General features: G+C 41.1%; 1 protein-coding gene across 3 annotated transcripts in view; it reads left to right on the top strand.

Moving 5' to 3' along the window:
- Positions 1-12299, top strand: part of PDE1A (phosphodiesterase 1A) — a 432756-nt gene extending 420457 nt beyond the window's left edge. For all 3 annotated transcript variants that reach the window (XM_075318894.1, XM_075318895.1, XM_075318896.1), the window contains 2 exons: positions 383-570; positions 11842-12299. In XM_075318894.1, coding sequence (XP_075175009.1) covers positions 383-570; positions 11842-11894 — 241 coding nt within the window. In that variant the 3' untranslated portion in view covers positions 11895-12299. The remainder of the gene's footprint in view (positions 1-382; positions 571-11841) is intronic.
- Positions 12300-15017: the final 2718 nt, after the last annotated feature.

The following is a 15017-nucleotide window of genomic DNA, read 5'->3' as shown; positions in this document are numbered from 1 at the left end:
GATGTGAGGCTCCAGTCTTAAAGTTGTCATTAGTCTCCAAAAACAGAGAGACAACTGTGACAGTGTGGCAGAGTTTTCCTCAAATAACAATTAATCACCTCGATGATAGCAACCGAGATGTGTAAGTGGTTGGATTTCTGCGTATGCTGCTCATACGCAATTCTGAATAAATTGAGATGTTTTGAAAATTTTGTTATAATTTTTCCATTGTTTGCATATGATTAACATATCTGTCCATCCTGCGATTTCCATACTTTCATGACTTTTCCTTCTTAATGTTCTAATTTTAAATGCTGAGGGTTTTTTTACCATATTATCAACCTTAGAAATCCTAGTGATATATTGGTGACCTCGAGATAAATCACATTACTTTCTTTTGTAGTTTGAATAATTCTGATTTTGGACGTGGCACAGACATACAGAGGAAGCCCAGTGTACGCACACCACCAACTGATGGAAGCCCTACAATGGATTACTCTTTGGCAACTGTAGATTTACAACATTTTAAAAAAAATTTGGTTGAAATTATTCAGCAAAACAAAGAGCGATGGAAAGAACTGGCAATACAAGGTATTACTAATCAGTATGAATGTAATATTAGGGTTAGGCCCACATGGGTTGGATTTGTTGCAACAAATCCAGTAACAGCTGATTTCAAAATCATCATCTTTTTTTTCCCTCTTTGCTAGGATATGTACACATGGCTTCTTTTTCAAGCAGATCATGCCTGGAACTCACCAAAAAAGCACCAAGAACACGAAAAAGAATGAAAATAATGCACAGATGACTTATTAATATGTTCTGTCTTTTTTTTTTTAACTTCTTTTACAGTCATATGAAAAAGTTTGGGCACCCCTATTAATGTTAACCTTTTTTCTTTATAACAATTTGGGTTTTTGCAACAGCTATTTCAGTTTCATATTTCTAATAACTGATGGACTCAGTAATATTTCTGAATTGAAATGAGGTTTATTGTACTAACAGAAATTGTGCAATCCGCATTTAAACAAAATTTGACCATTGCAAAAGTATGGGCACCTCAACATAAAGGTGACATTAATATTTTGAAGATCCTCCTTTTGCAAAAATAACAGCCTCTAGTCGCTTCCTGTAGCTTTTAATGAGTTCCTGGATGCTGTTTGAAGGTATATTTGATCATTCCTGTTTAAAAAACAATTCCAGTTCAGTTAAGTTTGATGGTCGCCGAGCATGGACAGCATGCTTCAAATCATTCCACAGATTTTCAATGATATTCAGGTCTGGGGACTGTGATGGCCATTCCAGAACATTGTAATTGTTCCTCTGCATGAATGCCTGAGTAGATTTGGAGCAGGGTTTTGGATCATTGTCTTGCTGAAATATCCATCCCCTGCGTAACTTCAACTTCGTCACTGATTCTTGCACATTATTGTCAAGATTCTGCTGATACTGAGTTGAATCCATGAACCCTAACTTTAACAAGATTCCCGATTCCGGCATTGACCACACAGCCCCAAAGCATGATGGAACCGCCACCAAATTTTACTGTGGGTAGCAAGTGATTTTCTTGGAATGCTGTGTTTTTTTGCCTCCATGCATAACGCCTTTTTGTATGACCAAACAACTCAATCTTTGTTTCATCAGTCCACAGGACCTTCTTCCAAAATGTAACTGGCTTGTCCAAATGTGCTTTTGCATACCTCAGGCAACTCTGTTTGTGGCGTGCTTGCAGAAACTGCTTCTTTCGCATCACTCTCCCATACAGCTTCTCCTTGTGCAACGTGCGCTGTATTGTTGACCGATGCACATTGACACCATCTGCAGCAAGATGAAGCCGCAGGTCTTTGGAGGTGGTCTGTCGATTGTCCTTGACTGTTCTAACCATTCTTCTTCTCTGCCTTTCTGATATTTTTCTTGGCCTGCCACTTCTGGGCTTAACAAGAACTGTACCTGTGTTCTTCCATTTCCTTACTATGTTCCTCACAGTGGAAACTGACAGTTTAAATCTCTCAGAAAACTTTTTGTATCCTTCCCCTGAACAACTTCAGTTGAGAGTTGTTTTGAGGAGCCCATGATGCCACTCTCCATAGGAGATTCAAATAGGAGAACAACTTGCAAGTGGCCACCTTAAATACCTTTTCTCATGATTGGATACACCTGCCTATGAAGTTCAAAGCTCAATGAGGTTACAAAACCAATTTAGTGCTTTAGTAAGTCAGTAAAAAGTAGTTATGAGTGTTCAAAACAAGAAATTGATAAGGGTGCCCATACTTTTGCACCGGTCAAATTTTGTTTAAATGCGGATTGCACATTTTCTGTTAGTACAATAAACCTCATTTCAATCCAGAAATATTACTCAGTCCATCATTTATTAGATATATGAAACTGAAATAGCTGTTGCAAAAACCCAAATTGTTATAAAGAAAAAAGGTTAACATTAATAGGGGTGCCCAAACTTTTTAATATGACTGTAACCATTTCAGGCTTACATAGCTGTGAGGCGGATAGAAGAAATCACCTAAAAATTATTCAGGAGGCTTCTGCTTAGAAGCCACCTCCTCTATGATGTATATGGGATTTAAAAAGAAAAGACATCGACTGCACAGACACCACAAAAACAAGAAAACAAAAGACGACAAGGAAGGCGCTTCAGGAAAATCACAGCTGCCGTCTTCCTGAAGAATCTTTTGCCGATTTTCAGGAAATCCCTGTGCGGCAAAGTTCAGTGGGATTTGTCTTAGATTTTTTGGTGAGTTCCAGGCATAATCTGCTTGAAAAAGAAGCCATGTGCACATATCGTGGCAAAGGAATAACAAAATCATGATTTTGAAATCCGCTGTTATTCATTTATTTTGCAGATTCACAGGTAATCAATGGCAAAATCTGCCAGACTATATTTTATTTTGGATGGATATAAGATTATTACTTCCTCCAAAGTCCAAAAGGAAAATCTTCAGTAAATCTGTGGCCGGTGTGTCAGAAACTGTGTGCAGCATATGGATGAGATTTGTAACCCCTCATCCATTTACCTTGTACTGTGCTCTGCTAAAAATTGTACACACAGATAAAATCCAGAGCAATTCCATCCTGTATGGATCTATCCTGAGGGTGTGTTCACAATTCATTTTTGAGTAATTGGCGCAGAAACTCTAAAAATCCTGAGGAGTACAAAAGCCACAAGTTTCAACTGAAGAGTTTCTGTTCCTAAAACCTCTAAGTTTCAAAGAAAAGTATAGATACTTAGAATGCATGTGATGATCTCTGATTCCTGCTGCCTGTAGATTGTCCAGCATGAATCATATAATAGTTTCCCTTTAATAAATACAGCTTTAACCATATCAGCAATTTTAGAGCACAATACAAATCATTAGAAATCCTCCCTTTTTGTCACACTTTCAGTATCAGTATATTCATCCAATTATGTTGCTATTAGCTGTGTTGAGAGCAACAGTTTTGCAAGCAATAACTGCCTACAAAACTGTAAGCTCAAGCTTACCTGATGAAGAAGCCAACAGGCGAAACGAAGGGTCATGTAGAAGTTGCATTGCTGCATGTTTGATGTATGTTTTATGTGCATTTTTAATGCAATTACGAGGGGCTGCTGATAAGTCTTTGGCTTTGTGATTGTTTCTATGGTAATGAATCTTACATCACATGAAAGCCTTAATGTCGCTAATATATGTTTTCAAAATTTTGCGTTTGTTGCTTATGGCAACAGTGTTCTACGCACGTGGAAAGACAAATTGGCAAAGTCTAATGTGATATTCACAGCAACTCAGACCAGAGGAATGATAAAGTTCTTGTTTCTGCAAGGAAAGTCCATGAAGGATATTCATGGTGATATGTCGCAGACATTGGGGGTCAATGCCCTTCATATTCCACAGTTAAGAACTAGGTTGCCAAATTTAAAACGGGCCACTTCAGCCCCAATGATGAGGAACATTCTGGACGACCGAGAGTGGTTGTTGTTCCAGAGATCGTCGATGCTGTGCACAACCTCATACTGGAGAATCCACAAGTTTCAGCTAAAGCAATAGCAGACATCATGGTCATGGAGATTTCCCGTGAACGTGTTTGTGTCATTATCCATGAACATTTGGACATTAAGAAGCTATTCGCAAAGTGGGTCCCCAAATGTTGAGAACAGGTAAGAGAAGCATGGGAGTGAGAAGTTCCCAGTCCATTTGTCAGCATTTCCGGACTGATAAGAACTTCCTGGATCGACTTGTGACTATGGATGAGACCCGGATTTATATGTATGACCCTAAAAACAAAGAGCAGTCAAAAGAGTGGAGGCACAATGGTTCTCCTTGTCCAAAGTATTTCAGGATGCAAAAATGAGCCACTAAGGTGAAGGCGTCTGTATTCTGGGATAAGGAGGGCGTGCTGCTAGTGGACTACCTTCAAAAGGGTTCCACCATCAATGCAAGGTATTACACTGAACTTTTGGACCAATTGAAGGCAGCTCTGAAGGCCAAAAGGTGCAGCAAGCTGTCCAAAGGAATCTTATATCTGCAAGACAACGCCTCCACTCACACTGCACAAGTGACCACGGCAAAACTGGGCTTCCAGCTGGTTGACCACCCACTTTATTTACCAGATCTATCTCCCTCCGACTATCATCTGTTTCCAAACCTAAAGAAACACCTCAAGTGTACCAAATTTCACACCATTTCTAATGCCAGGGCTGCTATGGATGCCTGGTTTGAGGCACAACCTAAATCCTTCTTTTTGCTAGGCTTACAGGACTTGGAATACCGATGTAAGAAGTGTGTTGACATCAGTGGAGAGTATGTGGAATAAATGAAAAGTTTCATCATCCTATCTCATTTCTTTCTGGGTAAAGCCAAACACTTATCAGCAGCCCCTCATATAAAGATGCTTTAATAACATTTAAATAAAAAAAAAAAACAATTAAAAGCTAGTTATTATGTAGTGTTGCTGTATGTCCTGCTGTTCTTTAAGGGCAACTCATGACAATTTTGTTGGCGGTGACTAGTCAGCACTAGTCAGCATTAATCACTGGATTAATTCATTGGTAATGGCAGTGTGAAGAAGAGGGAGTGCTCTGGAAGATGTGAATTCTGCTCTAAAGATAGTCAATGCAGATCTGTTTTTACTGTGAAACTTTTTTGATTGCTTTTCTTGAACTCTTCCTTGCTCACAATATCACCAATGTCCTTGCGGTGGAAAGATTGCCCTGGCAAATAATTATAGTGATAGATTAGCTTCACTTTATTAACTTAAGCTGTGGATGAGATATCTGTCACTGGTGACTGCTGGTTGTCCCTCTATGTCAAATATGTCAGTCACTGGTGATTGCTGGTTACTCATCCCGAACCCCCAAGTTTTATCACCAAGAGCGAATTTGTTACATACAGTTTCCTCCTGCTACAATTGTGGGGATCTGAAAAAAACTCTGATCCCAGAAGATAACCCTGCCAGTGCAAGGCATCCTCCAGGAATGGCGGGTGCCACTCTCGGGTGCCTCATTGCCAGTTATGGCATCATGGAAACAGTTCCCAATTCCCAGGGTTGTCTTGCGCAATTTATTATTCAAGCATTTCATGGAGAAGATAAACAACCTGTTTTCGTTCACTGACAGCTCACAGTGAGGGATTGGTGGCAATTTGGGAATTTAAAAATTAAATACTGAATATTAAGTTATAGAAAATGTACAGATGTTTCTATTATACAGCAATAAAGCTGTATATACAATAAGATGTTATGGTATTTGTTATTTTTAAGCATAATAGAACAATGAAAATAACTAACTGGATACATAAAAATGATTTCTTCTGTGCAATGTCGTATGACCCTTTTCTGTCTAAATAAAATGACGAGGACCCTGTCTGTAAACAGAGCTATAAATAATTAATATTATAAGTGACTTTTTATCCACACAAGCATTAAATACAGCAATAAATTATATGACTGCAATAAAAATCAGGAAGGGGCAACGTCATGGGCTACATAAACTGCAGGATGCGATGACAGCTTAGACTGTGCATGACGAAAATCAATATAATGTCTGTCCTGGACTTCTGTGAACCCTTCCTATGAGGCATTGTAATGACTGCCTGCCTGTCCAGTCTCTGAGCTCAACAATGAAATAAAATTATAGTTGAATAATTAGTTACATTGATAGAGAAACATAATGCCCCGGAGCCGAACATGCATAATCTTCAATAACTGAAAGACGATCAATGTTCTACCATGTTTCTCCAAAAATAACACATTGTCTTATATTATTTTTGCCCTGAAAAATGCACTGGGGTTTATTCTCGGGAATCACGGTTCGGGGAAGTTTATCCCCCCCCCCAAAAAAAATGTAGACCCCTCCTTCCCGGGAGAATCATACTTACCAGACTCCGGAGTCTGCATGGCCCCCAGGTCTTCCTGTGTTCTTCAGCTGGCGCTCCCGATAGGTATGTTCCACAGCGGTCCTCCCCTGCTTCTGGCCGACACTCACATACATCAGATCGTACACACACACACACACACACACACACACACAGAAAATCACATGTCAGATTGGGCACACACACACTCACCTCATCTGGTGATACCAATTGCTTCCGGCTGGCAGGGGAATATGGGACGCAGTGCAGTGGAGCCTGAGGACCTGCAGTGGAATGCATCGTTGTATTCCACCGCAGGTCCTTCAAATGTTACACTGCATGTCCTCACGCTCCACTGCACTGCGACCCAGATTCCCCTGCTGGCCAGAAGCATTCGGTATCGCCGGATGGGGTGAGTGTGTGCGATCTGATGTGTGTGTTCTGCTGAAGGTCCACTCGTTTTGGGTCTGGTGAGTATGATTGTGGTGTCATCTGTCTTCTGTCTTTTGGGGGTATCTGCTTTCTATAGTGAACTGTTCTGCAGTATTCTTTAATTTTTTTAGCTGCATGGACACTTCATTATTGAACTGCGACTAGGGCTTATTTCAAGGGTAGGGTTTACAGTGAGGGCCAGAAATATTTGGACAGTGACACAAGTTTTGTTATTTTAGCTGTTTACAAAAACATGTTCAGAAATACAATTATATATATAATATGGGCTGAAAGTGCACACTCCCAGCTGCAATATGAGAGTTTTCACATCCAAATCGGAGAAAGGGTTTAGGAATCATAGCTCTGTAATGCATAGCCTCCTCTTTTTCAAGGGACCAAAAGTAATTGGACAAGGGACTCTAAGGGCTGCAATTAACTCTGAAGGCGTCTCCCTCGTTAACCTGTAATCAATGAAGTAGTTAAAAGGTCTGGGGTTGATTACAGGTGTGTGGTTTTGCATTTGGAAGCTGATGCTGTGACCAGACAACATGCGGTCTAAGGAACTCTCAATTGAGGTGAAGCAGAACATCCTGAGGCTGAAAAAAAAGAAAAAATCCATCAGAGAGATAGCAGACATACTTGGAGTAGCAAAATCAACAGTCGGGTACATTCTGAGAAAAAAGGAATTGACTGGTGAGCTTGAGAACTCACAAAGGCCTGGGCGTCCATGGATGACAACAGTGGTGGATGATCGCCGCATACTTTCTTTGGTGAAGAAGAACCCGTTCACAACATCAACTGAAGTCCAGAACACTCTCAGTGAAGTAGGTGTATCTGTCTCTAAGTCAACAGTAAAGAGAAGATTCCCTGAAAGTAAATACAAAGGGTTCACATCTAGATGCAAACCATTCATCAATTCCAAAAATAGACAGGCCAGAGTTAAATTTGCTGAAAAACACCTCATGAAGCCAGCTCAGTTCTGGAAAAGTATTCTATGGACAGATGAGACAAGGATCAACCTGTACCAGAATGATGGGAAGAAAAAAGTTTGGAGAAGAAAGGGAACGGCACATGATCCAAGGCACACCACATCCTCTGTAAAACATGGTGGAGGCAACGTGATGGCATGGGCATGCATGGCTTTCAATGGCACTGGGTCACTTGTGTTTATTGATGACATAACAGCAGACAAGAGTAGCCGGATGAATTCTGAAGTGTACCAGGATATACTTTCAGCCCAGATTCAGCCAAATGCCGCAAAGTTGATCGGACGGCGCTTCATAGAACAGATGGACAATGACCCCAAGCATACAGCCAAAGCTACCCAGGAGTTCATGAGTGAAAAAAAGTGGAACATTCTGCAATGGCCAAGTCAATCACCAGATCTTAACCCAATTGAGCATGCATTTCACTTGCTCAAATCCAGACTTAAGACGGAAAGACCCACAAACAAGCAAGACCTGAAGGCTGCGGCTGTAAAGGCCTGGCAAAGCATTAAGGAGGAGGAAACCCAGCGTTTGGTGATGTCCATGGGTTCCAGACTTAAGGCAGTGATTGCCTCCAAAGGATTCGCAGCAAAATATTGAAAATAAAAATATTTTGTTTGGGTTTGGTTTATTTGTCCAATTACTTTTGACCTCCTAAAATGTGGAGTGTTTGTAAAGAAATGTGTACAATTCCTACAATTTCTATCAGATATTTTTGTTCAAACCTTCAAATTAAACGTTACAATCTGCACTTGAATTCTGTTGTAGAGGTTTCATTTCAAATCCAATGTGGTGGCATGCAGAGCCCAACTCGCGAAAATTGTGTCACTGTCCAAATATTTCTGGACCTAACTGTATATTTAAGCCTTACGCCAAAAATGCTGAAAATTCCTGTAGGGCTTATTTTTCGGGGTAGGTCATATTTTTGGAAAAACCTGGTAGTGCTTAGAAGTAGGGCTTGCTCACACTGCCGTATTTTTTGTTAGATCAAAACATCGGATCATACCCCATATTTTATGGGGCTGTACACCTCTGATATTTTTCTTAGAAAAAAATTTGCAGCACGTCCGAGCTGGATGCAATTATCAGAACGCACTCGGCCATACAAGTCAATGAGTGCGTGGAAATCATCGGACTGCACTGGATGGTTATCTGAGTGCAGTCCAGTTTTGCTGGACTCACAGACTGGAGAAGATGGAGACTTTTTTTTCTCCATCTTCTCCTCATCTGAGAGAATTGGATCACACTGTGCTCATACTCTGATCACAGAGTGTGATTTTCATAATTAGCCGGATTCTCTCAGATAAGAAAAAGTGTCCTAAAATATCCTGTTCTGATCCTAGCCTTATAATAGGACTATACACTGTACGGACAATGTAATATGTACTATAAACTGTATGGACAAAGGTTTTGGGATACCTATACATTACAATAGATAGGTGATAAGTTATTGTTCACTGTGACCCCCAGTGATGCCACCATAGAGACTATAGAGCAGCAAGTATAGGGCTCCACAGTCCCATCTTCACTGGAGGGGATCTTTGACTTCTGCTCCGGTCATTTTCTACAGGACTCCCAGAGAATACAGGGGTTTTACATTTTCCAAAAATAATTTTCGGTAAGAGACTATAAAAAAGCAATTACTTGTTCGGCTCAATATACTTTAATATCCTATCACAGTGTCACTTATCAAACCCTGCTAGAGGAAGGCCTTCAATGGAGGAGAAATATGGCTGACATGGGGGGGGGGGGGTCCTGCATTTTTCTTTGGCTGCCATCACAATATAATTGGAATACCATGAGCATGTCATGAGGGAAGGATTAATGAAGAGACTTTGGCCCCTCCTTCTGTAAAACTACCTAGATTCCGCGGCTGCTATTGACCACAGCGTTTAAGGGTTAAAGTGCAGCTATCACCTGCAGAGTACAGACTGGATGAAATCCATACATCTCACTCACCCTCCTGCAGTATGTGATGGCAGATCCTTCCAAAAGGTTCAGTTGTATGTCCAAATTAATAGTTTTAGCACATTTACTACATGTACTTTGGTGTAAAACTACACAATAAAGGGCCAATTTTATTAAGTTTCTCCTTCCTATTTAAGACCATGTCATTGTGACTGAACCGTTCAGTGTTGTCAATGAGGAGACCTAGAAGTATTCATATAGGTAGATCTGTAGTAAAAATAAAGTCTTGGCTCGAAGATAATTACCAATCCTCCTTAATAGCGCAATATTGCGCCGTGATGAGGTGTAAAGTGATGACATACCAATGGATCAGATTCCCGTCTTGACACACGGTCATAAAACCTGTATTAGAAATATAATTTCCTTTCAAATAGAAGGAACGATAAAAGTGACATATGGCTCTATAATTAGTCTGCTTGGACTTGTGGATTGTAGACTTTGGGCAGAAGGAGAGACTGTAAGAAGAAACCATCAATGCTTCAAGCCTGGTCTGGAAAAGTGCAAATCACTCTAAAGAGACTCTCTGGCATTTACAGCTATAGGGTATTGTGCTCAGTTGCAATTATCAAGGAGACAAAAAGCCATCTGCAGTCCATTAGTGCTCGAAGAATACACATTGATATGATTGATAAGGAGTCAGGTTACCTCTTACCTTCTGTGAGCAAACTACCGCGGATTGCTGAATCAAATGGAAACATATTTTACTTGAACAATGCCGAGGCCAAGATGGAAAATCATTGATGTCATCGCTGCTTTTAGTCCTGAGCTTACTGAGAATAGGATCGTTCCGAAATGATTTTGTTGAATTTAAATACTAAATTAAAATGAGATGTTAAAGTTGTTTTCTTGGGAAAAAAAATCTCAAGGATAGAAAAGTCTTGAGATGAGCAGGATATAAGTGTCTCTGCTGGGTTTATTTTTGGACCTAAAATGTTGCTGCGTGTTACAGCTGCTCTTAGTCCTGAGCTTACAGAATAGGATCATTCTGAAATGATTTTGTTGAATTTACATACTTACTTAAAATGAGATGTTAAAGTGGTTTTCTTGGGAAAAGTCTTGAGATGAGCAGGATATAAGTGGTCCTTCTGGGTTTATTTTTGGACCTGAAATGTTGCTGCGTGTTATAAAGTTAGTTAAAGTCGGGGCACCTCACACATTAGTGTACAACAAATTAGTAATCACTCAATGCCCTCAGTACAGTATATATATATATATATATATATATATATATATATATAAAATGTTATATAAAGCTGAGTGTACGTATGTATGTGTATAGTATGCATGTCTACTAAAGGAATCCACACCATCGCATTTACAGTCAAGACAATTTGCACAAACGCCCCTTTTGACTCATGTTTTGAGGGGGAAATTTAACCCCACGCTTTACAGTTATTCACCAAAAAACCTGCTTACATTAAAGTCAATGGAGCTGCAAGCTACAGGTTATTAATAGGAGCTGTGATTGGTTGCTATAGGCAACGAAGGACATTCTTAGTATAAGAAGCTTATGTGTGAGGTAATATGATTTTGGGGGAGAACGAGAGAGAGACGAAGAGAGAAACAGAGACAGACAGAGAGAGACAGATAGAGAGACAGAAAGAAAGAGAGACAGGGAGAGAGAGACATAGACAAAGAGAGGCAGACAGACACAGACAAAGAAAGAAAGAGAAAGAGAGAGACAGACAGCAGAAACAGACAGACAGAAAGAGACAAACAGAGACAGACAGAGAAAGAGAGAGACAGAAACAGACAGATAGACAGACAGACATCCAGAGAGAGAGACAGAGACAAGCAGAGACAGACAATGACAGACAGACGGACAGAGTGACAGAGACAGACATCCAGAGACAGACAGAGACAAACAAAAAACAGACAGAAACACACAGAGGCATACAGACAGGAAGAGAGGGAGAATGAGAAAGGAAGAGTGGGAGAGAGACAGAAAGACACTTCGTTACTATCCCAGGCAAAACCGGGTACTACAGCTAGTATATATAATTTTTATTATATCTTTGTTATTTTAGGTAATTTTTGAAAAAAACACATACCTTTGATACTTGATATTCACCCCATTTTTTGCATCATTTGTTAGTGAACTCTGCTTCATTTCTATAAAATATTTTTCATTTTAGAAAGAAATTTGAAATCAATAAACAACAATGAAGAAAGCGAGAGAGAACTGTGAAAGCTGGATCTATGGGAAACCATTATAATAAATGATAACCAGGAGGCTGGCACCAAGAGAAAGCACAAGGATTAGGAGAAGAACAAGAACATGCGCCACAGCTACATGGACACTGGAGAAATGAAGCATTGCATACATTAATCTTCAGAATTAATACCCAGGATTAGAAAACTAGGAAAAAACACAAAACCAAACACAGTCAATGCACTGGCATGGTGGAATTTTTGTAGTAGATAGTGATAAATTATGACTATATCACATACACCGGATCATGTAAATATCAGGGGCGTGTAAATAGTTTGTTGACCTATGCACTCATTTCCTTTATCATTTTTCCAAAAACTTTGACACTAGGAAAATCTGTTTGTTTTTCTTGGCTGTTCCCTTGTGGACATCATCACTTTTTCAGACTGTTAATAAAACTTTGTTCATTTTCATTTGTGTGTTTTGTTTTAAAAAATTATTTGTTGGCAAAAATAGCACAAAAATTACCAGACTGGCCTGTACTAGGTAACATGTTGAACTAATGAAACCCCTGATCCCACATAAATGTGTGTACTCTTCTGACAGCAGCTTGCCTCCCCAAAAACAGAACAATCCGATAGTTGAAAATCATTGAATTGATCAGTACAACCAGGGTAAAGGGGACTTATTCTGAGGTCAATCATGGCCAGGTTTTGTGCTCATTTTATTCCCAATGCTTCCCTGAATATGCCAGCATCCTCAGGGGCGTGTCTTTAGGCTGCTCTGTATAATTAACCTGTAAGCACAACCCCCTTATAAAGACCATTATTAGTGTGAAGCCCACCTGAAGTAGTCGCCTCAGGGACATCACTCCACCTTCAGGGATGCCACAGGGTCTTCACGTTGGTATTTCTGGCCACAGGTACGTCGGTTTTGTATGAATATGAGTCGTTACTCCACTCACGGTTTGCGGTCAGGGTTATGGGTGACCGCCACTGCAGTTTTAACGAGCGTCTGGGGCTGATGGAGTCTGCAGTTGGATGGTGTGGCCCCCCGTGAGTGAGGCTGGCCCCAGGGTCTCGGGTGTGTAGAACAACAGGTCCCAGAATAACTCAGTCTCAGTCCAAAATATCTCGCAACTTTACTCACTTTTAGATGTTTGGTGAGGTGCCTGGGCAATTCTGAGATTAAACCAGGAGAAACCCTATCCTTTAGGCCGGTCTAAGGGTAACCATTAGCTCGCCTTTCTAGCACTTCTAGTTTCGGATAACCCCTGACTTGAAGTACCGTGGGATTCATCCAGGGAAGTCGCTACTGCCTTTTCTCCTCTTTTTGGCCCCAGCAGCATGGACCAAGGGAGATGGCTCCAGGCTCGATCCCCCTTATGGGCCCCCTCGTTGCTGCTGAGGCTCAGACTCTAGATGGTTGGTGAGGGACTTGTAGTTCTCCTCACTGGCAGGTTTAGCAGATCAATAAATGGACGTCTACTTTAGGGACCTGTTCCCCGTGCGTGCCTAGTCACCAGGAGTCCCCCATACTCGACTGACTGACTCCCTCAGCGTCTTTCTGACTGACTGACTGGCAACTGTTCTCCCCCGTTAACAGCTACTCCATGTGCAGGGTCTGACTAGTGTGTGCGCGCGACTGCGTCTCCTAGTAACCGCGCTCACTGCTACCAGACTGGCTCACTCCCCTACTTTCCTTATAGCCTCTGCAACTTTAGCTCCCAGCACCTCCTCTACACCCCTTGATGAGATGTGGAGGTAAGCCCCCTCTTGGGTCTGTCCAAGGGTCCCCTCTCAAGGTGTGGAAGACCTGGTTGCTATGTGTCTGCGCGTACACACCCTATTCCAGCCTTTAGGATTACCTGAAAGTACTGCCCCAGCATGGGTGCAGTACTCAGTGGTAGCTGACCAGGTCAGGGGCGCCACATTAGCACTAAACGAAAAGGCTCATATGCCTGGCATCATATGGTACATTTTATTTTAAAGAGATATTTGCATCTACAATATCCTATCTTAATATGTATTAGGGAAAATATAATAATAATTAATAATAATATTAGCAAATACCTCCAATTAGAAATGTAGTATAGTTCTCCTGATAAGCTATGTCTATGACACTAACATCATGTGCAGGACATTGCAGTAGCTGAGATATCCATGGTTGCAACGGCTCATATAGTCACAGTTAGTGAGTTGCTCATGGTCGTGACCATGGATACCTAAGCTGCAATGCCCTGCACACGAGGTAAGAGACATGATTATATCAGGAAAACTATACTATATTTCTAATTGGAGGCATTTGCTAATATTATAATTATAACACCTACTACATATTGGGATAAGATCTTGGAGATGGGAATACCCCAGTAAATTGCTATAGATCTGCATTATTACTGCAATACTCAGTGCCACTGGATGGTGTCTTTATATTGTCTAATGCCTCTATTACATAGTATGCATTGAAAATCTGTGGAGAAAAAAAGCATACATGAACTGAGAGCATGAGCCAAAGAAGTTTAATCCATAAAATAACCTGGATACTTAGATCTAGGCTTGTAACAGATTATAAACCTGGATGCAGAACTTCTTAAGAACAGTCTTGAATGGGTTGTCTTTTGGAGATAAGCTATCACTGATTCATAGGATAAGTAATAGCTTAGGGTACCGTCTCACTAAACGATGTACCAGCGATTCCGACCACGATATGACCTGGTCAGGATCGCTGGAGCATCGCTACATGGTTGCTGGTGTGCTGTCAATCAGGCAGATCTCACCAGTGACCAGTGACCAGCCACCAGCCAGCAGCGACTCGTGGACACGATGCTGCGCTTAGTAACCAAGGTAAATATCGGGTAACTAAGCAAAATGCTTTGCTTGGTTACCCGATATTTACCCTGGTTACCAGCACACACCGCATAGCGCTGGCTCCCTGCACTCGTAGCCAGGGTACACATCGGGTTACTAAGCAAAGCGCTTCGCTTAGTTACCAGATGTGTAGTCTGGCTACGTGTGCAGGGAGCCAGCACTGGCATCCTGAAAGCGGCGTACACTAGTAACCAAGGTAAATATCGGGTAACCAAGCAAAGCGCTTCGCTTGGTTACCCAAAGTGTACCTTGGTTACCAGTGTCCGCAGCTTCCAGACGCTGGCTCCCT

This window comes from Anomaloglossus baeobatrachus, chromosome 7 (genome assembly GCF_048569485.1).
Source record: "Anomaloglossus baeobatrachus isolate aAnoBae1 chromosome 7, aAnoBae1.hap1, whole genome shotgun sequence".
In the NCBI taxonomy this organism is placed as follows: Eukaryota; Metazoa; Chordata; class Amphibia; order Anura; family Aromobatidae; genus Anomaloglossus; species Anomaloglossus baeobatrachus.
The sequence above is the reverse complement of the archived record's forward strand: the minus strand, read 5'-3'. Positions and strand labels throughout refer to the sequence as shown.